The 26237-nt window shown below is 38.7% G+C and overlaps 1 protein-coding gene across 1 annotated transcript in view; it reads left to right on the forward strand.

Moving 5' to 3' along the window:
- LOC126457717 (sterol regulatory element-binding protein cleavage-activating protein) overlaps positions 1–26237 on the forward strand; it is a 229539-nt gene that overhangs the window by 54883 nt on the left and 148419 nt on the right. Inside the window, exons 8-9 of the mRNA XM_050094254.1 lie at positions 16316–16450; positions 19905–20099. Coding sequence (XP_049950211.1) covers positions 16316–16450; positions 19905–20099 — 330 coding nt within the window. The remainder of the gene's footprint in view (positions 1–16315; positions 16451–19904; positions 20100–26237) is intronic.

Here is a 26237-nt window from a genome sequence, read left to right on the forward strand (position 1 = left end):
GTCAGCATGAACTAAGCATTCATCAGCTTTCAAGGTTTGCTTTTTGTCTTTCAAAAATTTACTTTGAGCTTTTGCAATAAAATGATGCATCTTGAGATTTTCAAGGTTAGCCACCAACACTTCAAACAACTCTTCTCGTGATCTTATGGCTGTCACCATTTCAGTTCTGTCTTGTGTCACCCATTGTTTGTATTTTATAATGTCAGGTATCAAATTGTCTTCTTCTGGTTCTTCAAACATGTTAAGTAAGGCTTGTTTGCCTGGACAATCTTCACATTTTCCCTTGATCCTACAGCTGTAACTGTCAATATTGCATACCATAACTTTCATAAGGTCTTTATAGTCAACTCTTAAGATTGGCCCCATCTATCATCAACTTTATGTTCTGATGATACAAACAAACACATACATTATGGGTGCCAGATGCCCCTGCAACAAAACACCATCTTGGTCTGAACTCGCAAAAGTTAGATGTTCCAATTTTAATGTCTGATTTTCTTATTTAATTTCAGTGAATAGTTCATTTAAATTACACAATATTAACCTTTTTTGTCTTTGAATCTCAGAACCATTTTCTTTCACAGAAAAACAATCTTTTTTTTTTTTTGCCAGACATCCAACGGCTGTTATTGTCATCATCATAATACTTAATAACTTTATTGATTGTGTTTTCATCTACCAAATTTCATGCACTTTTCTTTTGTAATGCTGGTGAGATTCCCTGTCCTTTTTCTAATTGCCTTTTTAACTTAACAAGATGTTCAACACTAACTTTAGCTTGACTCCAATAATTTGGCAGTAAACTGATAATCTTCACTTATCCTCTTTGCTTGAAGTACTGCATTTAGTTTTTAGTTTTTCTATCAAATCAGCTTATTCGGTTGGTGAAGTTTTAGAACTTCCATCTGTTTTAGTACAAACTGTATTTTGAAATGAAACTTCCAAATTCTTTTTGACTAGCTGCCACTTCCTCAGTTTTTGTATTCAAGGCACTTGGTCTTTTATCGTTACTTAGTTTTCTAATTTTACCAGCAGGCGATGTACCCAGGATTTCACAAGCTGTGTCTAATTTTTTAATGGTTGCTGATAAGTCACAAAATTCTGTATCTGAGGTTTCACTATCCTTTCTCTTGTGAATTACAAATATCTTAACACTGGACTCGCATTCGGGAGGACGACGGTTCAATCCCGTCTCCGGCCATCCTGATTTAGGTTTTCCGTGATTTCCCTAAATCGTTTCAGGCAAATGCCGGGATGGTTCCTTTGAAAGGGCACGGCCGATTTCCTTCCCAATCCTTCCCTAACCCGAGCTTGCGCTCCGTCTCTAATGACCTCGTTGTCGACGGGACGTTAAACACTAACCACCACCACCACCACCACCACCACCACCTACAAATATCTTTGAATAACATGTTGGACACAATGGTTTTCTTGGTATGAGGTTGACAAAAGGGCTTTTATTTTTAGAATAATGATCAAATGTTATTTCACGCAGGCCTTTTGTTATAGGTTTCATATGTTTCTCAAAAGGGTCCATGCAAGACTGACCAAAAAGTGATGAAATTTTTTTAAGTATTTCATTTCATGGTACTTGCATGTAGATTTGACCTCTGGGCCAACTGTTAAGTAAAACAACACTTTTTCTTCTTCACTGTAATCTTTTATTAAAGTAATGTCTTTAGGATACATTCCACACACACTTTTTTGACATGCTTCATTAATAATAAAACCAACAGAACACTGAGACACCATTTTTCAACTGCACACTTCAAGAATTTATTGCTAAATAAGTGTGAGTAGACAACAATCAGACTTGTATAGGTTTGCACATGCAATTGTTAGCCTGCTGAAACAATAACCACAGCATTGTTTCAACAAATAATCATCAGCTAGTGTAATGTGGTGTGTTACATTACACAATTGGTATACATTATTTGATTCGCCTACCAGATATCGCAGATGTTAAAAAACGTATGTTTGACTCGTGTTTGTAATCTTTTTTCCATAACTTCCAATTGAATCTCAAAATTGAAATTTATACTGAAGTTTGATGTCATATAAAGGTCTATTAACTGTGAAATTTTCAGATTTTTATCTGGTCCCCCAACAGAGATGTTGCAGGCCACCCAAAAAAAAAAAACATATTTTAAAATAGTGTATTTTTGTTAAGTGTAAGCTGCTCACCATTGATACTCCATAAAAACTAACTATACTATACAGTGTAATAGCAGAAAAAATATTAAAGATGAGAAATTAGTCTTTCTTTGGAAAACTATTGTTCAATAATTGAGTTTTTTTAATTTGCGGCTGATAACTTTGAACTATTAAAATGTATTAAAGAATACATTCAGCTAAGTGATAATGATGTTAATTTGTAGCCCAGAGTGTGTTGAACTAAACACATTTTATCTGAAAGGCTTAGGACAATCCACTACTGAATAATTGTAAAAAATGTAAATGCTTGCAAATACGAAAAAACACATGCGGCCTGGAACAAATAAGGCTGCGTTTTCAAAATAATAAACAATAAATTTAAAAAAAAATATTTTTCTGACTACTAAACATTGGGGAATTCATTCAGCAAATATAATTTTTTTCTGAGATGGTCAAGCAACCAATTATTTTTTTCTTGGACCACTTGGTATGGATGGACCCAAATATAAAATTTAAAAATTCTGGTAACTCAGTCTTACAGGTACCTATTTAATTTGGAAAGTTTCTGTCTGTGGCTTCAAAGACCTGGACTGTTCTTGTGTTATTACTCCTGCAGCAAAGACCCTTCTGTCAAATATGCTGGATGGTGGAAGGCACTGTATAAAGTATGCCACCAAGGAGTGATGTGGTTCTATGTTTCCAAGTCCATACAGTCTGGCTCTCAGGTCACTTCCTTTTGCAAACTGGAGTTTTTTGTAGATAAACTTCAAATTTTTTGTGTGGTAGCACTGATGTCTCTTTGAGGTTCATGTTCTGACATATCCTCAAATTCGGATTCTGTTTCTTTTTGAGAACTTCAAATATGAACTTGAAACTGTGTGGACATTTACTTGGTCTATCAATTATTCATATAATTTTGAAACGCGCCCCTGTTGATTGTTTAACATTTTTGAACACATTCTAAGTTGACTTCTGAATGAATCATAAGTTGATATTTCAGTGCGTGCATAGTGTATGTGATATCTCTGCAAGAGGAATCCCGATCGCATCTAGAAATAAATTTTCCTGCAGACAAAAGAGGACGGGGCTATACGATTTGAGCGGAATAGAGCTGAACAGGTGAATGCCAATCGCTGTTTGTTATGTGGTTGACTGTGTTTGTGAATGATCAACTTTGTTATAATTACTAGCAAAATCCATAGATTCAGACTACCAGAGTGGAAATAAATGACAAATAGGAATAACAGATAAGAAAAATTATGTATTATCTTCTTGGTGTATCCAAGCAAATGAAATTTTGACAGAAAAGTTTTGGCGAGATCGCTACACTAGTAATGGCCAGTTGTACAGTCCATGGCTAGCAGCCGCTTAAATTCAGTTCTGGGAGTAGTGCGGGGAACGCTTTGTACGAATGCATAATAACGCCTAACCGGAGAATAAATGTGGGATAAATATACTGGTGATTGTGGCAGCGTTAGTGAAGTCAACCAGAGAATGAGTCTTGAAACTAGCAGGAATAGTTACAGAATTAGTGATGACAAGATTGTTTGTGAGAACGAGGAAGGAGAAGAAATGGGGACATCACACAAATTATGGAAGAATATGATGATTCCAAATTTATACAAAAATTTCGTACTACTACTACTACTACTACTACTACTACTACTACGCCAATGACCTTGCCCCAGTGGTAACACCGGTTCCCGTCAGATCACTGAGGTTAAGCGCTGTCGGGCTGGGTTAGCACTTGGATGGGTGACCATCCGGTCTGCCCAGCGCTGTTCGCAAGCGGGGTGCACTCAGCCCTTGTGAGGCAAACTGAGGAGCTACTTGACTGAGAATTAGCGGCTCCGGTCTCGGAAACTGACATACGGCCGGGAGAGCGGTGTGCTGACCACATGGCCCTCTGTATCCGCATCCGCCTTCCTGGCCTATTCGACAGGAGTTTAGTTTTAGTTTTACTACTACTACTTCTTTTTCATCTTCTTCTTCTTCTTCTTCTTCTTATTCTTTTCGATCTCATGCTTGAGAAGCTGGAGTGTATGAATTAAGTGTAAAACTATTTCCTAACATAAAGCTTTTTTGCTTTTAGTAGGCCTAATAGGCATTTCATATTGGTACTTCATGAATTATATTCTGTCGTGCTATAAAAATGACCATTTGTGCCAAAACAGTCTCATTTATTTGGTGTGTGTTGAAATTGCTGCAGTATTAGACAGGCCTATTTAGTTTCATCTAGCAGACAGTGACAAAATAGATGTAATCAGATTGAGAAATCACACCAGTCTTGGGTACTGATTGTACTAAGAACTTTTTCAGTATTAGACAACGACATTTTGATTTTTCATGTGGCATAACGTTGGACGAACTTCGATGAGGTTACAGAGTCTCTCGCAGAAAGGAAAGTATGCCATGTAAAGCTGTAGCAAGATTAGAGAGAAACAAAATGCTAGGTCCTACGGATTAAAGAAATGTGTACTGTCTTGCTTGTCACTTGTTTTTATGGTTTTATGTATCCTATATTTCATTTTATGTCACACAAAACTGCACGTTATTGGCTAATGGGGAATGAAGAGTGCAAATTTTTTGGAGAGTTCTTTTTGTCCCAGCTACAAATAATCCCATCCAGTATTAATTGCCAGATTTTTTTTTTTTTTTTTTTTTAAAAAAAAAAAAAGAGCAGCAGGATGTCAATCTGGCCGACTGTGAGCAGGAGAGGCACCACAGGACATTTTAATTTCCACTGTCATGAATCTAGTTTGATGACGTCCATTACAAAATGTGCATGTTTGAATTCCACAGAGAAAAATACAGTGATGTGTGATAGGAGAATGCCGTGTGAAGAGGTGTGGCATTGCACTTTTGGCACACTAAAGACCAAATAACATGTATTACATTTCCTTGAATATATATGTTTTATGTATCACACTCTTCAGAAAGATGTGCGGTACAAAATGAATATTTTTTTAAAAGTTAATTTTTTTTAAAATGTTTGGTGTCCTGTCTCAAATGCTTGGGGGAAATATCATAGATCCGAGGCAGATGCCCAGTGCAGTCCGAGTTGTAGTGAGGAGGTGGTAGTCTCGACGCCATGCGTGTTTACATTTAGTGATTTTACTGTTTCCTTTTTGCTTTCTGCTCTCACGTCAAATGAAAACAAAACGGATTTCTGTGGCTGGGAGCTATCAAGAGAATTAAAATACATTCACATAATTATGGAGGCCTAAATGTTATTAGTTTCAGATCTTGTTTTACTTCCACCTTTCTGACAGTCAAGCATTGATCACCTTGAAGAACGATGAAGTTAGTTTTGTCGATTTGCTGAAGATATTTGGCTTTTATTAATCTTTTCCGCTCAGACAGTCATTGTATTTGAAAGTGTTTGATTCCACGCTATTTGCTAGTTTCAACTGTTCACTGTACTCCAGGTGCACATTTTCATCTTCTAGCATGTATGGCACTATGCCATAATAAAGAACCAAACATGAGATAATATAGTACTGATACTCCAAGAAAATTTACATCCCAAAAACCACACTGAAAAGCATAATATAAGGTCAAGGCCAGCTGCAATGGGAATCTGGACATGCGAATGTGCACTATAAGCCGAATTGTGCATTTTAATATGGCTCACGAAATTCTGATGCTCTTGGAGTATCCTCTGATATCTTGTTTCTTTTATGACATAATGTAAGATCTTTCAATGTTTTGCACCTACAAACATATGGGCTTCCTGCTTCATCTAGCTTTGCAAGCGTGGTGACGCCTGTTACCTGGCGTTCTCTGGCAACTGATTAAACAAACCTATTTCTAACAAGTTGCGGGAAAATACTGCGAATGGTTTGAAAAACGATAAGCATAGTTTATACAACGTCATTGGGTTGCGCCACTCATTGCGTGGAATGAATTGCATGAAAATGGTTTCATATATGACTGTAGACATGGCGATACCAGTATACACTTTAGTTTCGTCGTTTTGTGGGTTCCTGAGTTGTGTCTGAAATGAAAGTTTTGAGCTACATGTCGCATGATTTGTAATGGAGTTAAAGCTTGTTGCATGGAATTGCTGCATAAGAAAAAATGAGACACGTTTCGATTTGTGGCTGAATGAAGAAAAGATGTTAGCTCGGTTGCTAAGTAACCTTGCTGACCGAGCGAGTTGGCACAGTTGTCGGCACACTGGACTCGCATTCGTGAGGACGACAGTTCAATCCCCCATCCGGCCATCCTGATTTAGGTTTTCCGTGATTTCCCCAGATCATTTCAGGCAAATGCCGGGATGGTTCCTTTGAAAGGGCACAGACGATTTCCTTCCCCATCCTTCCGTAATCTGAGCTTGTGCTCCATCAATAATGACATCGTGAATGGGACATTAAACACAAATCTCCTCCTCCTCCAACCTTGCTGAAATACTTTGTAATGGAAAACTCAAGAAGTTCTTTTAATTATCTTAGAATGTCACCATAACTGTTCACGTTTCTTCTAAATAGAGTTCATTATTTGATAAGGAAAAGTATTTATCAAAAATAGTTTTGCTATTTCTATCACTCATTGTATTGTACTTGGTCCACAGCATCAGTAAGGAAGTGAGTGCCACAGCCACATTCACATTTTGGGGGGTGGGGGGGGGGGGGACTCAGGAATTTGATGTTCCACAAAGTATTAAAAAAATTAATTATGCTGTTTTGTCCAGCCTTGCACTTATGTTTTAATAATTAGTAAAGGAAATACATTTCCTGAATGAGTCTGCAATCCTTTTTGTGTGAATGAAGCCTTTAGATCACTTATTATCTATATTTATAAAATTGTTTCGGCTAATGCCATTATTAGAGCTGTAATTAAATTCTTATGTTCCTTTAATCTTAATTACAGATCTGGTGATGACAGGAACTGAAATGACTTTAAAATTAAAGAAATATATTAAGCAATGTAGACCATTTTATTCATGAAATATGTTTTAACAAATTTGAAGTGTGCTCAGTGTGGGAGAATTTACTTCTGTATTTTACCTGCAAGTCAGACCATTGGAACATTGATTTTCTCCTTGCCATCAAAAACATAACCAAATTACTACCAAATCGACAACTTCAAATTATTTTCTCGCATTAATGTGTAGTCACATTGTTTTACCGCACACAGAAATACGTCCGTGGTATTGTTTCAGCTGATCACTCAAACATTACAAACAATAGATTGCTACTTACAAGGGAACCTCCCCATCGCACCCCCCTCAGATTTAATTGTAAGTTGGCACAATGGATAGGCCTTGAAAAACTGAACACAGATCGATCAAGAAAACAGGAAGAAGTTGTATGGAACTATGAAAAAACTAAGCAAAATATACAAACTAAGTAGTCCATGTGCAAGATAGGCAACATCTAGGAGAGCCGGAATTCAGGAGCTCCGTGGTCCCGTGGTTAGCGTGAGCTACTGCGGAACGAGAGGTTCTTGGTTCAAATCTTCCCCAGAATGAAAATTTTACTTTCTTTATTTTTACAAAGTTATGATCTGTCCGTTCGTTCATTGACGTCTCTGTTCAGTGTAATAAGTTTAGTGTCTGTGTTTTGTGGCCGCACCGCAAAACCGTGCGATTAGTAGCCGAAAGGACGTGCCTGTCCAATGGAAACCGAAAACATTTGATTGCAAGGTCTTAGGTCAACCGATTCCTCCACAGGAAAACACGTCTGATATATTCTATACGACACTGGTGAGGGCACGTGCGTCACATGACAGGAATATGTTGTCGACCCACCTAACTTGTACACTTGGTGAATGGGTAAAAAGATTCTTCTACCTTGCCCAATTTAGGGTTTCTTGTGGATGTGATAATCACTCCCAAAAAAGTGTGAAAACATAAGAGCAACGGTTTCACAGTCACACAGTTTTGTCTGTGCTCTGTCAAAACATATGTTTTTAATGTTTTCAAATTTTTCCGTGTGTAGACCGTCAAATCCTGCATATGTCCAAGCAAATCTGAACATGTCCTGGAATTCTGGAGAGCGAAGTTGATTATATGTGAGTGCCTGAACTTTGATAATTGTCTGAAAATAAAAAATTAAAATTTTCTCCTGAGGGAAGGCTTGAACCAAGGACCTATCGTTCCGCAGCTGCACACGCTAACAACGGGACCACGGCGCTCATGCGTTAACGGTTAACCTGGATGTTACCTATCTTACACACGGACTACTCAGTTTGTATATTTTGTTTATTTTTTCATAGTTCCACACAACTTCTTCCTGTTTTCTTGATTTATCTGTGCTCAGTTTTTCAAGGCCTATCCACTGTACCAACTTATAACTAATTCTGAGGGGGGGGTGCGATGGGGAGGTTCCCTTGTTAGCACAAAAAAGACACATTAAGTTGCAGACAGGCACAATTAAAAGACACTTACATAAAGCTTTTGGCCACAGCCCATACCAACAGAAGAAAAACACACACCATTCATATACACAAGCAAGCACAGCCTGTGTTCACATGACTACCCACTCTAGCAATTTGGGCCTGAATGCAGCGTATTTGTGCTTATTTTTATGTGGACACACAGTTTCATGTATTGCTGCACATTTTTGTGTGTATTTTTATGTATCTGTGTGTATTTTTGTGTATTTGCGCATGTTTCTGCGTGTTGCTATGTATTTTTACGCATTTTTCTACAATATTTTTTACACATTTTTGTACGCACCTTTTCGCTTATCCAGTTCCTCTCACAACCATCAACAGCTATTTTGCCCATTTCTGTGTCATTCCCATTTCCTTTGCACCACTCCTGCCACAGTGAACCCCTGCTCCATCTTTCTGCACCAGTTCAGAAAAGGAGAAAAATATTCCTTTCCTTGGCCAAAACCCAGTCCCACATCCTGTTTCTCAAATGCTATCTAAACCGTGCCTGCCTCCTTTCCCTCTTCCAAAGCAGCTTAACCGTAAAGATTACTTTCTCTGGATCTGACCTCTCCCTTCATAATGACAGACACTTTTTTCAGATTCTGTCAATCCTTGGTCCTTGCAAACTTGGTACTGCAAAATCACATCTCCATGGCACCTCTGCCACTCCGCAAGATACTACTGCTGTGCAATCCCCTCTCCATACACCACATCTCTGATCTCTGAAATGGAATCCCTTGCTCCTCCAGTACCTGGTGGAGCATTCCAGATACCACCTCCATAAGTTATCCAAACTACTGACTACCCAACCCCAGTCATACCCACAGTGTTCCTCCTCATCCATCCCTCATTGCAATTAAACCCAACATAGCTAACCTTTTCAACTTGCCGCATCCCCCAAAACTCCTTACCATATCTCCACCAAACCCAGAACCAAAACATTCCCTTCCAGTGTAAAATTTTACACTAAAATCCTCAGCTCCACAGAAGCTACAGTCGTATCCAAAGGCCTCACCTTTAGCCCCAAGTATTTGTCAAAGTTCTGCTCTGCCTCTCCAGATCCCTACAATGGAAGCACTATTTTGCTGCCAATCCTTCCTACCAGAACCTCTCGAATTCCAACATAGAACCCTGCCTCTTCCAGTTCATACCACCATCGGTCCGTGATTCTCCCCTCCTCCCACCGCTGGTCACCTTCCAGAATTCCTTACCTCCAAAGTAGTCTCGCAATCCTTCCCTAGGTCCCATTCTCAGAACACCAACCTTTCAATAGATGAAAGAATAGCCGTACACAACTTCAAAACAAATCCTGACCTAATCATCCAACCTGCAGATAAAGGTTCCACAACTGTTGTTATGAACCACAGAAGGCCTGCACCAATTATCTGACTCCTCTGTCTATAAATTATTCCAGATGCCCAACTCAACCTCCAGTCTCTGCCTAAAGCCTTAGACCAGGGACGGCCACGGCGTGCCAAACTGCATGCGTGTACAGATGTGCTGCACGCGTGCCTCCTCGCCACTACTCAGCTTTCCTTGGTCTTTCGCGGCACTGCTCGCCACGGCGCAACATTAGATTAGCTGTGCGATGCAACATCTTTTCATCCGGCATAGGGAGCATTAGTTGATTTGTAGTGGCAGCCATGTTTATTCCTCGCTATTTGTTAGCGATTCGTAGGAAGTTTATAAGTACTGTACAGTGGTTGTTGCAATGGAACACATGCTCACAAAGAGGCGGGGTAGTGACACGACGTCACGAGCCTTCAGAACTGAATGGGAATTGCAATATTTTTTCGAAGAGAAGGATGAAAATTCTCAATGTCTATTACGCAGTCGCATACTCGCCAGGCACCGCAAATTTGCAATAGAATGGCATTATAATACCACACACGAAGGACTTAATAATTTAGTTGGGTCGATAGATCAAACAAGTTGGAGGAATTAAGACGATGTAGTGTTATGCAGCGAGACGGACCGAACGCGAGTACCACTTACAAATCTTTGTGTTTCTGATGCTTGTATTTGTACATATTTGTCGTTAGAATTCGAATTTAGAGTTCTCTCAATCTTTGTTTCCTGTTTTTAGCCTGCAACCAAACGTAGCGACCTGTCTTTAAGAGCAAGCTACAAAATAACGCTCAAAACTGCAAGAGTGACTAAGCCTTTCAGTGATGCTGATTTCATCAAGGAGTGTATTGTTGAGGCGGCGGAACTCTAGACGCCACAGGAAGTAAAGAAGTTTAGTGAAATTAGTCTTTCCAGACAGACAATAGCTCGCCGCATAGCTGGTATGGCAGCGGATGTCTACAGGCAGTTAATTGATAGTGCCTGCAAGTTTATTGCATTCTCGGTTGCTTTGGACGAGTCGACCGACATTTCGGACACAGCACAACTAGCGATTTATGTTGGTGGAGTCGACACAAATTTGCACATGACGGAAGAACTGTTAGATTTAGTACCAATGAAACACACAACGAGGGGTACCGACTTGCTAAAAGCAGTTGAAGAGGCAGTTGAAGCCGTTGGCCTGAATTGGAAAATGTTAGTTTCTGTCACCATGGATGGAGTGCCAGCAATTTGAGGTGCTCAAAATGGGCTGGTAGCATTGTTGCGTAAAAAACTTGGACGATCGACAGAAGATTTGTACGGAATTCATTGTTTTGTACACCAAGAAGCTCTTTGTGCTGAGTATGCAAATTTGAAGATGTGATGAAGTTGGTAGTCACCATAGTATATGTTTTGAAGTCGCATGGCGTAGTACACCATCAGTTTCAACAGTTTCTCATGGAACTGAACAAAAAGTACGGAGATGTTATTTACCACTGGGAAATACGTTGGTTAAGTCAAGGATCATGCCTCGAAAGATTTTTCAATTTAAGACTCATTATTGTTGAGTTTCTGAAGGAAAAAGGAAAGGCAGAGCCAAAATTAGGAGATCCAAAATGGATTGTAGACTTCGCCTTTTTAGTTGATCTGACTGCACACTTGAACGCTCTCAATAAGACTTTGCAAGGTGAGTAGCAGCTTATTTCTGATCTGATGAAAAAAGTGGGTTGGGTTGTTTTTGGGGAAGGAGACCAGACAGCGAGGTCATCGGTCTCATCGGATTAGGAAAGGATGAAAGAAGTCGGCCGTGCCCTTTCAGAGGAACCATCCCGGCATTTGCCTGTAGTGATTTAGGGAAATCACGGAAAACCTAAATCAGGATGGCCGGACACGGGATTGAACCTTCGTCCTCTGAAATGCGAGTCCAGTGTCTAACCACTTCGCCACCTCGCTCGGTGAAAAAAAGGTGAATGCATTTAATAAGAAACTCACATTGGGGAAGGAACAACTCATGAAAATGAATACCACCCATTGCCCTACGCTCTCTAAAGTCAGAGAGAACGCAACTTCTGACGAATTCGTTTCTGTGTTGGAGGAACTACGGGCACAATTTTCTTAACATTTTCAGGACACTGCCAGTCTGACATCTGTTTTTGAACTATTTTCTAGACCCTTTGCCATTTCAGTTGAAAGTACTCCAGTGGTTTGCAAATGGAATTGATCGATCTGTAGTGTAATTCCCATTTAAAGGACAATTTTTTTTTTTACGTAAAAACTGCCCAGGAATTTTACGAAGGTTTTCCTAGGGAAGAGTTTCCCTGTCTCCACAATGAGGCTGCAAAAGTTATATCAGTGTTTGGATCGACATACGTGTGTGAAAGGTTTATTTCGATTATGAAACTAAATAAGTCAGGATTACGTGGCAATCTGAGTGACGAAAATATGAGAAACTGCCTGCGTTTGTCCGTGTACCATCAGTTTGTGCCGGATATGTACTTTATTATGTCTACAGTGAACCAAAAATAATTAAATTAATGGTGATAATTTTGTTTTATTTGTCATATGTTTTGTTGAGAATTGTAGTTATTGCAAATTTTGTACAGTAGTTCCAGAATATAAAATTTGCTTGTTTCACATGCAGTTGGAATCACTTATTCCACATCATACTGCGTGCTGTAGACTACTTTCAAGTCTTTTTCTATACCTCAGCTTAAATGTTGTAAGAATTTTACGAGTGACGATGTGAGAAGCACGATATTGTTGGTGTAATGCAGTTTCAAACCCAGCGTTATTGTTATTTTTCTGTAGGTGTATGAACAGCCAACAAAGATTCAGTATTGCTCAACATGACGTGTTGTACAGAGCTTAATATTGTCGAATGCTGTAATATGAAACTAAGCCACATGCTAGCAGGGCAATGTTCCTTACGCGAATGCACTGTCACGTGCAGCGTGTTCGTAGTTCCGCGCATGCGCGCAGTCAGCTGGTGTGGTAGTGGGAGACGTGTGATGTCAGAAGGGAGCGATCCGCACGCGTGTGAAAGTTCGGCACGCGTGCATCCACACATGCCGCGTTCTTGGCCGTCCCTGCCTTAGACCCTTCCCAGAACCTCTTCCCTGAATCAATTTCCCTCCTCACCCCTGTGATACCCCGCACACCCACCTTCTACATGCTTCCCAAACTCCACAAACCCAACAGTCCTAGACGCCCCATTGTGGTTGGTTATTGTACTGTCACTGAAAGAATTTCAGCCCTCATTGAGCAACTCTCCCAACCAGTTGTCCGTAATCCAGCATCCCACTTCAAAGTCACCAACCACTTCCTTCACCGACCCTCCACCATCCCCACCACTTTACCTCCTGGATCCCCACTCGTCACTGTTGACGCCACTTCCCTATACACCAACATCCTTCATGCCCATGGTCTTACCACTATTGAACGCTACCTTCCGCAACGTCCTTCAGATTCCAAACCGAGTACCTCATTCCTCATACACCTTAATAACTTTATCCTGAACCACAACTACTTCACCTTTGAAAGGAAGGTATATAAACAAATCTGCAGCACAGCCAGGGGCACCCACATGGCACCCGTTTATGCCAACCATTTTATGGGCCATCTAGAAGAGACCTTCCTAGCCTCCCAAAATGCCAAACCGCTAATCTGGTTCATGTTCATTGGTGATATCTCCGTAATCTGGACTCAGGGCCATGACACCCTATCTTCATTCTTCCACAACCTCAACACCTTCTCCCCTATCTGCCTCACATGGTCCTCCTCAACCCAGCGTGCCACACCTTCCTAGATGCTGACCTCCTCCTCTGTGATGGCTCCATCTGCAACTCTGTCCACATTAAAACCACCAACAGTACCTGCATTTCGACAGTTGTCATCCCTTTCACACCAAAAAAACCCTCCCACACAACCTGGCCAGCCAGGGACGGCGTATCTGCAGTGACAAGAACTCTCGTTGCTCACTATGCTGAGGGTCTCACCAAGGCCATCACAGATATGCACTATCCCCCAGACCTAGTCTGCAAACAGATCTCTTGTGCCATTTCCTCTCACAATCCCAATCCTCCCACCATCTCCAAGAACCATCCACAAAGGAGTGTCCCCTTCAACGCCCGGTAGCAACCCGGACTGAAACAACTGAACCACATCCTCCATCGGGCCTTTGGTTATCTAACATCCTGCCATAGTTTTATCCTATCCCATCATGGGCCAGGCCACCTGTGAAAACAGCCATGTCATTTACCAGCTCTGCTACAGTCATTGCACAACTTTTTATATTGGTATGACTACCAACCAGCTGTCCACCAGGATGAATGGCCACTGCCATACTGTGGCCAAGAGCAGAGTAGACCATCCTGTGGCATAACAAGCAGCTACATAACACACTTGATTTCAATGGTTTCTTCACTACCCAAGCCATCTGGCTCCTTCCTACCACTACCAGCTTTCTGAACCCTGCAGAAAGGTGTTATCCTTACAACACATTCTCCACTTCTGTAATTACCTCCTCTAGGCTTGACATTATTTCTTCATTTGTGTTGTTTGTCTTAAATTTACAGAACACCATTCTTCCGTAAATTATAGACTGACAGCACACCATGTTTTATCATTATAGCTCCCCACAAGGTTCTGTATTTACGTCAGTAGTAGAATATAAATTGCCAGTTACAACTAAATGTTAGTCCCACATGGCAAAATATTAGAGTACTTTGTAGTTGTAGAGTCTAGTTTTGAAACAGTTATTGTGCCAAGGACAGTTTTCTAATTTTGCATTCCTTATCTGGATAGGATATGATAAAACAAATGTCCTAAGTACAATAACTCTGTACGTCCTGTCCAAACAACATGCCGCATTGCTGCACATGGTCACGTAATGTCCCACTACACACGAAATTCCATACAGAAACATGACAAAAGCTGTATGAGTAGAACAAACACCAAGCATGGGCTTCTACATATTGCAGCTGCACATATGCAGTAAAGCCTGTCTTCTGGCACTCTTTGGCAAGTGCTCAAATGCAACAATTTGTAACAGATCACAGGAAAATATTGTGAATGGTGGTTTGAGAAGAGTTACTTTCAAAGTAAATTTTCTTTTACACAAAAAGAATTGTGTTTGAGAATGTGTTGTGAATTTCCTAAATCATAGTGTGTTTAACACACTTTAAAAACTTAACACTTTGAGGACCAGCCACTTAGAAAAATTTTGGGCTCAGAAGATCAGACATTTATGTCATCATTTAAAATTTTACTGGCACAGATGTATTTGATATAATTTAAAGGGTAACACACTAAAATAAAAAAAAATAATAAAAAAAAGACCAATATTGTATGTGAAAGCTTAGCTATTCTTTTAGCTATACTATATGTATATTTATTTAAACTATGAGCTTTTCTTATTTGTGTATTCATGCTACTTAACAGTGATGCTGCAAGTGTCCTATGCTCTGTATATCTGCTTGCTGTTGTTTTCGGTGAGATAATGTGACTTGAGCTATAATTAGCTGACAAAAGCGTGTCGCAATCTCAATCTCAGTGCTTCGGAATCTAATGTGCTGTGTTTGGTAGAATTCATATTTATACATTCGTAATACGAAAATATGTAGCATACATTTTGCTGCACATCAAAGATCTTTTGCTGGGTTTCATTTCCTAAAGTGCTGGGAAGTTCTATGCCGATGTGTAAAACCTTTACCGTTCAAAGGATTGTTGAGTTTTACAGTTCTGAGGAAAAGTGTACTGTTACTTAACATGGAGAAAATGGATATTCACCCAAGAGAACGTGCATTTTCACCTTAGAAAAAGTGTATTTTTAACTGAGAGCTCTGGGGATCCCCCCCCCCCCCTGTTCGCATAAGCACCCTGTGTGATACACTATCCAGAATGATTGTTTCACCTAATTTGCAGTGACTTTAAATGCATCGGCACCCAATGGTTTATTTAGTGTTGAGATAACATTAGAAATTGTCAGCCTGTTCCTCTTAAGTATGACAGGAGAGGAACACCAGTGTGCCATCAAGTGAAACAGAACCAAATTGGAGCAGATCTAAGAAACACACAAATTTGAAAACATGACTTAATTTCTAACTATCGAATTCTTTTTAGGATTCTCTCTTAGCGAGAAAGTTCGTGAACCACAAAGAAAGGGTAAGATTTACAAGAACTGAATGCAAAGAAAAGTCACTTTAAATCCTGTATCCACAGAGGACTATGAAATGATTTAGGGAAAACAATGACTAACAGAAAAAATAAGTTTTAGAGTAATGAACTTTCGGTTACAACAGGTGAATGATGAGAACTGAACTCGGACAGTGGCAAGTTTCCCACCCAGTACTTTGCTTGTTATACTTTTATTTTTATATGGAGATGGACAACTATGTTCATATTTTTTGCCTAGTTATGGATTTTTCGTACATCATGTGATTATTTATGTTTCCAGGTTTTGGCATCTCTCTTAATGTCTGTGGGTCTTTGCTTCTCTTTTGGCCTGACCCTGTCCATGAGTGGTCGTGATTACTATCCATATCTTGTTGTAATTGTTGGACTGGAAAACGTAATTATTCTCACAAAATCGGTAAGTAGAAACAGGCCTATAAATTTATCTTCTAGAAGTTGTTTTTTTAGCTTTTAGTCACCAGTATGATTGTGGAGGTCCATTGTGTGCACAGCCATCAATATTTTGCTTGATAAGAACTGTAAAAAGGAAACAGCAAAAGTCCAGAGGGTATCAAACAACACAAAACTGGAAGCTCTTTTAGAAGGGCAAAAAACTGAATTGTACATAAATATAATCACTGGAGTTTTGCTATATCGTGCTAGATGTTAATGCTTTTATTTGGTTGCATTTGTCCCTACTCAGCAAATAGCACATACTGCGAGTTTCTCGGGGACAGGGTAAATGGTTTGTCCCTGTACTCTTACCAAGGATGGTTGGGCAGTTGTGAGACACTGGATGAGTTAAAATCTCTATTGGGTCATCCAGATTTAGGACTTCCATGACTTGCTTAAATCACTTCCTTGGAAACAGCGTGGGTCGTGTTTCTTCTCTCTCCTTCCCCAATCTGAGTTTGTGGTTTGTCTCAAATGATCTCGTTTATGTGGAAAATTAGACCCTAACTTTCCTTTGATTATGCCCTCATGTGTAAGCGGTGTGTTTGGAAAATGTTTGTTTTTGTGTTCGTGTTGTTTATGTGAGGTAGTGCCAGATTGAAACTTGGGCAGTGTCTTGAAAGGGTTAATATTATTTTCTTTCATTTTTTTTAAACAACATCTCTAGTTGTCTTCTTAGGTGTCATGTGCGGATTTTGCTGTTGCTGGTTGGAGTTCAAGCAGCCAGCAACAACTCGTGTACTCGACACCTGTGTTGACTGCTTGCAAAAGTGTCAAAATAATGTGAAGGGAAATGACAACATTAACTAGATGTAAATCTTGAAACTTGGAACTCATTGTTCTAATTTTAGTATAGTCCAGTTAGTTCCCTGCATTCTATAAAGTATGCACATAATAGCTTCTCTCAGAGTTTGTCCCGTAAATGCCATAAACATGTAGACCAGTAAGACTTCAGTTATGTAGACTCTTTGTTGTCCCCCTTTTTTAAAGAGTTTCCTACAGGAAAATTTATTTTTAACATATACTGACTAATAAAAAATTACAAACTTTTACTGATTTGAGGATCTGCCTAAAAGTTTACCATAACAACTATTGTAAACTTATGCCGTTAATTGGTTGTCTATGTTTTGGAAATACAAGGAGAAATAAAATAAACAAAAATAAGTTGTGTACATTAATTTTTATCTTCCGTGCCTCATTTGTTTAGCCTGTCATCTGTTGTACCACATTCTTTAATCATCGTCGTCATCTCCTCCCCAACAAGGGGAGCAATGTGCCCCCTCTGCCACTCCCCCCCCCCCTTTTTTTTGGGGGGGGGGGGGGGGGTCACATTGTGGATTTCAGTTCTATACTGATGTGAGAATGTTAACAGTGTCTTTTACTTAAAAACATATTGTCTGCTCGCTGCTCTCTCATTAACTGTGTAGACCCAGCAGCTGACACGCCTCATATCATTTGCATCATATCTCAGGGTGACACCTGACAACGTTGCTGCATGAAATACGTAAGTGTGCCACTGGTCCCAGTCTAGACTTTTAGTGTCTCCTGCAGAAAAGTATGCTATTGAAGATTATTTGGCCAATTTTGAAGTCAGTTCGATTCCGAGTACATAATTTAATACAGTACTGGTGCTCTAAGAAAATTTACATCCGGAAAACCACACTGAAAAGCTTAGTATCAGGTTGGGGTCTACTTCATTGGGAATCTGGACATACGAAGTGCACTTTAAATGTGCATATTTTAGTATGGTTCACAAAATTCCGATGCTGTTGGAGTGTCCTCTGATGTCTGATCTTTTAATGTTCTACACGTACGTACATACAGGCTTCCTATGTCACGGTAGCTGCACAAGCGCAGTGTCGTCTGTTATCTGCGCCCTTTTGCAACTGCTGAAACGAACCTATTTCTAACAGGTCATGGGAAAATATTTCGAATGGTGGTTTGAAAAGCATTGCTTTCAAAGTAAATATCCTTTTACATAAGGTGAACTATGTGCAGAATGTACCATGAATGTCTTAAATCACAGAGCGTTTGGCTCTCTTTACTCTTTGATGATGAGCCATTTAGAAGAATTTCAAACCCTGAAGATCAGACATTTATGCCAATATTAAAAATTTTACTTTCACATTTGTGTGATATATCTTACAGTGTAACACGCGCAAAAAAGATCAACATTGTATGCGAAAGCTCAGCTTCACTTGCAGCTTATTAACCTTAGAGACCAATATTATATGTGAAAGCTTTGCTTTTCTTGTAGCAACACTTTATATGTTAATTTAAACTGTTAACTTTCCCTGTTTGTGTGTTCGTGCTACTTAACAATGATGTTGCTGTTGGCTGACTACATCACATGTCCTATGCTCTGAATATCCACTGTCATCGGCTGGCAAGATCATGTGACACGAGCTATGATTGGCTTACAAAAGCACATCAAAATCTCTATTTCAATTATGCGGAAAGTAACATACGGTGTTTGTTGGAATACCAATATCTACTTTTGTAATACAAAAAAATGTAGCGTACATGTTGCTGCACATCAAAGATATTTCCAAAACATGTCTTTTTCCCTGAGTTTCGTTTTCTAAAGTGCCGGGAAATTCTACGCCCGTGTATAAAACCATAACCATTCAAAGGATTGATAAGTTTTGCAGTTCCAGTGGAAAATATACTGTTTATTAACACAGTAAAAGTGTGTTTTCACCCGGGAGAAAGTGTATTTTTAACCGGGAAATCCGGGAATTTTTTTTTTTTCCTTGTCCACGTATACACCCTGACCCAGCAAATTAATAATGAGGGTTGGTGTTCCAGACAGCCTCGTTGCAGTTTCTAGGCTGCTTTCTTGAAAGCTTTGCTCACTTCCTTATGAATAACACTACGTGCAGGCAGTTGGGCTACACATGTTCCATCTTGGGGGAGTAATGGGGTGGCGACAGCAAGGACATCTAGCTACCCCTTAAATTAAACGTGTTGGATCCATAAATAAGCATGCTGATGGTGCACCGATGCGCAACAAATGCTCAAGGAAAAGAATAATTGGAAAATATGATTGTACTCGCAAAATCTATAAAGAGAAACAGTAATGTGCATTTAACTTTTGTAGTGATGTTTTAACACAGTGACAACAGAATAGTAATACTGAAAAATAAAATTTGTTTCATGACACACTCGGTACATTTCAAATGGTTATGATCTGTCTGTTTTTATTTGTATGCCTAAAAGATATTCTATATTTCACCCAAGTACTTTACCCAGTTTCGTCTCTTATGACTTGTTCAGAATATGTGTACTTTTTGACACGGACAATTATCACCTTAGAAAGAGAATGAGAGTGAGTTTGTTAATATCATACTGTTGCTACTAAAATTTAATAGTAATTTACAGAAACTAGTTAGCTATGTAATAATTTTTTTTTTTTTCAGATAGTGTCTACTCCACCTCATCTGGATGCGAAAATCCGTGTTGCACAGGGGCTGAGCCGAGAGGGTTGGTCTATTACAAAGAATCTTTTAACTGAGGTCACAATCTTGACTTTCGGGTTATTCACTTTGGTGCCAGCTATTCAGGAATTCTGCATTTTTGCTGTTGTTGCACTTCTTTCAGATTTCTTCTTACAGGTAATTTAGAGTTAATTGTGCTCAATTTTCAAATCATTAGCTTTACTTATTATGGAATTTTCTAAAATTACTATTTTATGTTGGTCAAACCTATTACCACTGAATACTTTCACGTGTTACTGGAGATAGGAAATTGTGGAAGCAAACACAGCACACGAAGCGTGATCAAAAAATAAAGGAAATTTTTGTTTTTCTAAAGTATCTATTTAGTCATCAGCATCAACTTTGTCCCGTTCAAAGTAATCCCCTCAGATCTAATACACTTGTGCCAGTGCTGTCCCCAATCTTGGAAGCACTTCTGGAACTTACTTTCTGTAATGGTGTTCAAGTCCTTCAGCGATTCTGTTTTTTGTGGCAAAATGACTTCCTTTCATGATTCTCTTCAGCATTGGAAATAGAAAGAAGTAGCAAGGGGCCATGTCCAATGAGACAGTGGCTGAGGTAATGTAAGATTCTTTTCTTTTTTTTCCAAAAAATCACAAACAAGCAAAGTGGGGTGAATGGGAGCATTATTGTGATGCAATTTCCATGAATGGTTTTGCCACAATTTGAGTCTTTTTTTCTGATTGCTTCACACAGACGGTGCACAACTTCCAGTATTATTCTTTATTGACCATACAGTGATAAGGGGGGAACTCAAGTGATGCACTATCCCATTGTAATATAAGAAAACAGTGTGAAGAAGCTTCACATGTGACCAAACTTCCTGAATTCTTTCTTTCTTCTTCTTCTTTTTCTTTTTCTTTTGTCGTGCTCATTAAGCAGTTTCCATTGGGATGACTGGGCCTTGGGGACCAATGACCAAGCAGTTTGGGCCCTTCCCCCTTTTAAACTAACCACCCAACCAACTTTGCCTTGATTTTGACGTGTTATCCATACACCTGTGTTTTATCACCTGTTACAACTTTCTTTAGAAGTTAAGGACTGTTGTCAGCTTCATTCAGCAGTTCCAGAGCAATGTCTGCGTGATGTCGAAATTCAGTAATTTCAGAACAAATGTTGCTGCTACATATTTCATTCCCATAACATCAAAAAAATTGCTTGGCATGAGCCAACATTTTCAACAACCTCTCTGATGATTATTCTGCAATTTTCTAGAACCATTTTCTTTACTTGTTTCACTTTGTTGTCAACAATTGATGTGGTAGGGCGTTCAAGGCGGTTGTCATTCGAACGTCTTCTCAACCCTCCTTGAAGTGTTTATACCATTCGTAAACCCTTGTCTTACTAGCAGATTTACCAAAAGCTGCAGTCAACATTTTGAATGTGGTGCTGCGCTGTATTAAAGTTTTCAAACAAAATTTATTGTAAATTCTTTGAGTCATCATTTTCATAAGTAAAAATTCGCCAAGTACTCAAAAACACATTTAACATTTTTGACTGTCAATGATAAACTTAATATTCAAAACAACTGAAAATGCAAACATACATCAGGAATGTGTGTATCAACAGGATAAAAAAAGTTTTGAAAATCGAATGTATAAAGCCCACAAAATTTAAAAAAAATTCCCGTTACTCTTTGATCATGCATCCTATTGTAATGAGTAGCACATTACACTTGAAGGAAAGAAAAATTCAGTCGACAGTTTCAGAAGACATTATAAAAATTAAATCATAAATGGAACACATCACATTTTGTAATAGTGCTGGAATTAGTAAAGACCCCCAGTTAGTATATTGTGAGTGGCTGGATAAACAAAAATTTGAAGTCAGTCTCTCTCTCTCTCTCTCTCTCTCTTACACACACACACACACACACACACACACACACACACACACACACACACACACACACACACACAGGAAGAGGAAGAGGGAGGGGGAGATTAGGAAGAGGCATCAGGAAGGGTGAGTTGTGAAGGACTGGTGAGATTAGAGCACAGGAAGAATAAAGAACAACAAGAAAGAGAAAGATCACCGAATTACCAGCAGGATAAGTTGCATGTTGTGGCAGTAGATACCATGAAAGAGGCTAAAAGGATTTTGGATTCGTGATAGGTATTTTCATTATTATATTGATTTTAATGCGTAGTTTCAAATTTTCTTATTGGTATGGAGAGTGTGTCACATTTAGGCGCAAGTGGGAAAAGAACAGATGTTGATAAGACACATCCTGTGAGACACCAAGGAATCTGCTAATGGAGGGAGGTGTGGGGGAGGATCGTTCCTTGTCAAATTCACACAATTTCGAACGAAAATTTACCTTTACCTCTTAGATTTTGATCAAACTTGGTGTACCTAGTGTCCCTACATAGTTATGAATAAAACCATAAAAATGTTTGATCCTGATTTCATTAAAAATTTAATAAGCCTTGAAATTTCAAATTTTTATTAATAATTGCTACATCGTGGAGTAATAAATTGCCATTTTCTCCGGAATCAGATGAGATACAGATCTGCAAAATGTGTCACTTTAAAGCTCTTTAGGTGGGCTTTCATTTGGTATGCAGCATGATGGTGTTTAAAATCAATTTTTTTTTAGTTTTGAAAAAATCACAAAATTTCCCTGCACTATACTCTTACACCTCTGGAAGTTTCATTTTGGGATCAACATGGGATCAGGTCATATAAGGAGTAAATCTGCTCCATTAACGCATGCCCGAATCACGTCATGTGAGACAGATGATGCCATATCTTAAATTGCACAACTACATCATAAAATTTGTGGGGTCATGTGTGAACAGTAGCTCACAGTGTCACTGCAGAATGTCACGAGTTGTTTATGTGTACCTATATTTGCCTTTTGGACACACATTTTTTAAATCTCTGTCTGAAATTTCAAAGTATATTCAGACATAAATTGACATTTTTTTTAAAGTCCTACAGTCTTTCTATTTGATTTTAATAACTTTCAACACATATTATGGAAGGCCTAAAAACTGTATTCTACCCGCCCCTGCTATAGACACATGGTGGTTGTATGTGCAATTCAGCAAAATTTGAAACTTATGATTGAAAATGCAAGGTTGAATTCAGTAACAAGTGTAGAACTACAGACTTATAAACATTGTCTTGCAAAGATTTTGTGCAATCCATCGTCAGTAGATTGTCCATTGGGAGACTATAATTCATGCTCTGGGAATAAGCAAAGGGAGACCATACTGCAGAATGCATTCGAAGAAAAACTGATAGACAGCGTCACCTTCTGACAGTGGATTTCTGTGGACAGGTGTAAAATGGAAACATTACATAAATCAACCACAGAGTTCATCAATTTATTTTGCATTATTCTGTCACATGTTGGCCCATCACGATTTTATTGCCAAACAATGAAGTTCATGTTTGAAACACATTAGAGAAAGCCTACAAGATTCACAGTTTGCGGTGTACAGTGACTTTTCAGAGAACTAATCATTTCTGATGTAGGATGAGGTTCAGAGCTATCATTGAACAAGTCAGCAAGCCACTTTCACCCATTTGTTGCGTACTATAAAGGAGAAACAGGAACAGAGCATCTTGGTTACGTCGTTGTTTCAGACTGTCTGTGCATACCTTGTGGCTGTCTACTGCTTCCAGAAAAAGCTCATTGAATTCTTGAGAAAGCACTTTGAACCTAAACAAAATATACTACTTTCCTTAAGTTACTGCTGTTCAGTAAAAAAACAAGAAAAACTTTTTAAATCGGTGTTTCGTCAAGCTGATTTCGGTATGGAGGCTGAATGGCATCTTTTAGCAACAGCTCATGGAAAAGGGCCTTGCGATGGAATTGATGGCACTGTCAAGAAGTTGGCAGCACAAGAAAGTTTGCAACATCAAATTCTTACACCTTGGCAGCTTTTCATCTGGGCAGTGGAAAACATCTTTGGAGTACATTTTACATTTGTAACTCAGGATGAATAGATATAGAGACAGCCACATTGCTAAACAATCGCTTCAGCAAAGGATTAACAATTCCAAGGACCCAAATGTTTCATGCACTCACTCCTGTAGTTTCAGATAAGACAGAAATCTGTGTCTAAGGTATTCTCATATGCTCAACGTTCATTACAGCAGTAGTTGACCACCAAATCCCAAGAAACACTGTCATTGACAGGTATAAACAGATACATAACTACAGTGTACAACTACAACAGGTGGCATAAATACATTTTGAGGAAAGATGAAGTAGAAGAAGAACAACAACAAGAAAAAGAAGAACAAAAGGTGACATTTCTTTGTCCATGTTCTCCTTGCATACCCGGAGAAACTGGTTGTTATGTGGATGTGTGTGGTGGATGTTCTATGTAAGGTGAACCTAATGACCCCACAGGCTAAATATGCCAGAAAATGACATGATAAAAACCAGCAGAGCCTTTACAGTTAATTCCACTTTATAAGAAATTGTGATAAATACAGCTGTTTCTTAATATCACGTAGTAAGTAAATTTTTTAATATTAATTTGGATGAAACTTGAAAATTTCGCACCATGTATTCTCATGATGATCCCGAAATGAAACTTTGAGATGTAAGAGTATAGTGCAAGGAAATTTTGTGGTTTTCAAAATTTTTAAAATAATGCTTTTTTAGAAAATTAAAATTTAAAATTTATTTAATTTTTTAAATTAATTTTTAAATGCCATCATTTTACATACCAAATGAAAGCCCATGTAAAGAACTTTTAAAATAACACATTTTGCAGGTCTGTATCTCATCTGGTTTTGGAGAAAATGGTATCTTTCTACTCCAGACTGCAGCAATTTTTAATGAAAATTTGAAAATTCAAGGCTTAATAAATTTTTAATTAAATCATGAAAAAAATTATGGTTTTCATTCATAACTGTGTTGGGATGCTAGGTACACAAAGATTCATCAAAATTTGAGTATGTCAAACTTAGTCAGTGTGTTGATTTGACACGAAATGACCTGGGATGAAAATTGTAGAGGAAGGTGAAGGCTTGAACATTGTAAGCAGATTCCAATGTATGTGTGGTGCAGTAGTCTGGTGTAAGTTTTCTTTCCCCCATATAATTACTGTGGTGGCTTATTGTCTACTCATACATCAAGAGAATTATACATCAAGAGAATTACTGTAGTTTGAACCTTCTTTTATCAGTAGTGTTATAGGTTTACAGTTGGCGACCATACAGACATGCTTGGAAGGTGCAAAGGTGCCTATTGAGTGTTCCTTTTGGCAGTAGGCATTAACCACGTAGGGTCTGCAGGCAGGAGCCCTATCTTATAGTTCAGTGTTTCTCTCAATAATCATGAGAGTTTGTTCTCATCCTCTTGTCTTGGGACAACTGCTGCAGTTAATATTAAGAAGACAGCAATTCTCAACAGAACTCAGAGGCCTTAAATTTATCTCAGAAAAATACATCTGTTCTGTTTTTCTGCATATGCATTTCATGAATGGTCAACTCAAATTATGTCTCTGGTGCTCTATTTGCAGTTTCCTAATAAGTTTTAAGCCTCATCTTTAATGAAACACCTTTGGTTACTGTATGTGAAATATTTCAAGACTAGAGCTCTAAAAAGGGTAAACATTTAAAAATTGCATAGTGACAGGCCTATAGGGGCAAGAATGTCCACCCTATTGGGATTTTACAGAGCTTTAGTTTGAGAATTTATAGGTCATGATTATATTGTGCATGGTTCACATGACCACCCTATTTTAAAATCTTGAATTACTCCCATGAGGAGAGCATTTGATTCATTGGCTGCAAAATTCATTTATAAAAGCTCAGGTGACTCGTTTGGGTTCCAAGTTACGGCTCAACATACCAATCTTGATGTGACAGATTGGAATATTTTAACATTGGATTGAAGCTAATATGATACCAGATTGGTATTGATGATATTGATACTTAGAATTTGGTTTCCAAGTGAATTGAAGGTCTTTGATGCAGAGTTTAATGATGTTCTAAAGGCACTAGAACAGATTAAGTGCAATCAAAGTTTAATTGATACAAGAATTTTCTCATTTGCTCCAGTTTCCTAAGTGCCTTTCAGAACATTAGGCAAATGTACATGGAAAAACTGTGTAGAACACTCAAGATACCCTTCACAGATCACCAGCAAATGCACGTAAATTAGGAAGTAGATACTGTAGCAAGGGATGCTTGTAAAAAAATGACGTACCAGTTTTGAGAGCTGTGGATGCTGTTACCTTTTGGTTCAGGAGAAAAGCTGTGTTTCCCTGGGAGAAAGAGAGGTACAGA

This window comes from Schistocerca serialis, chromosome 2 (genome assembly GCF_023864345.2).
Source record: "Schistocerca serialis cubense isolate TAMUIC-IGC-003099 chromosome 2, iqSchSeri2.2, whole genome shotgun sequence".
In the NCBI taxonomy this organism is placed as follows: domain Eukaryota; kingdom Metazoa; phylum Arthropoda; class Insecta; order Orthoptera; family Acrididae; genus Schistocerca; species Schistocerca serialis.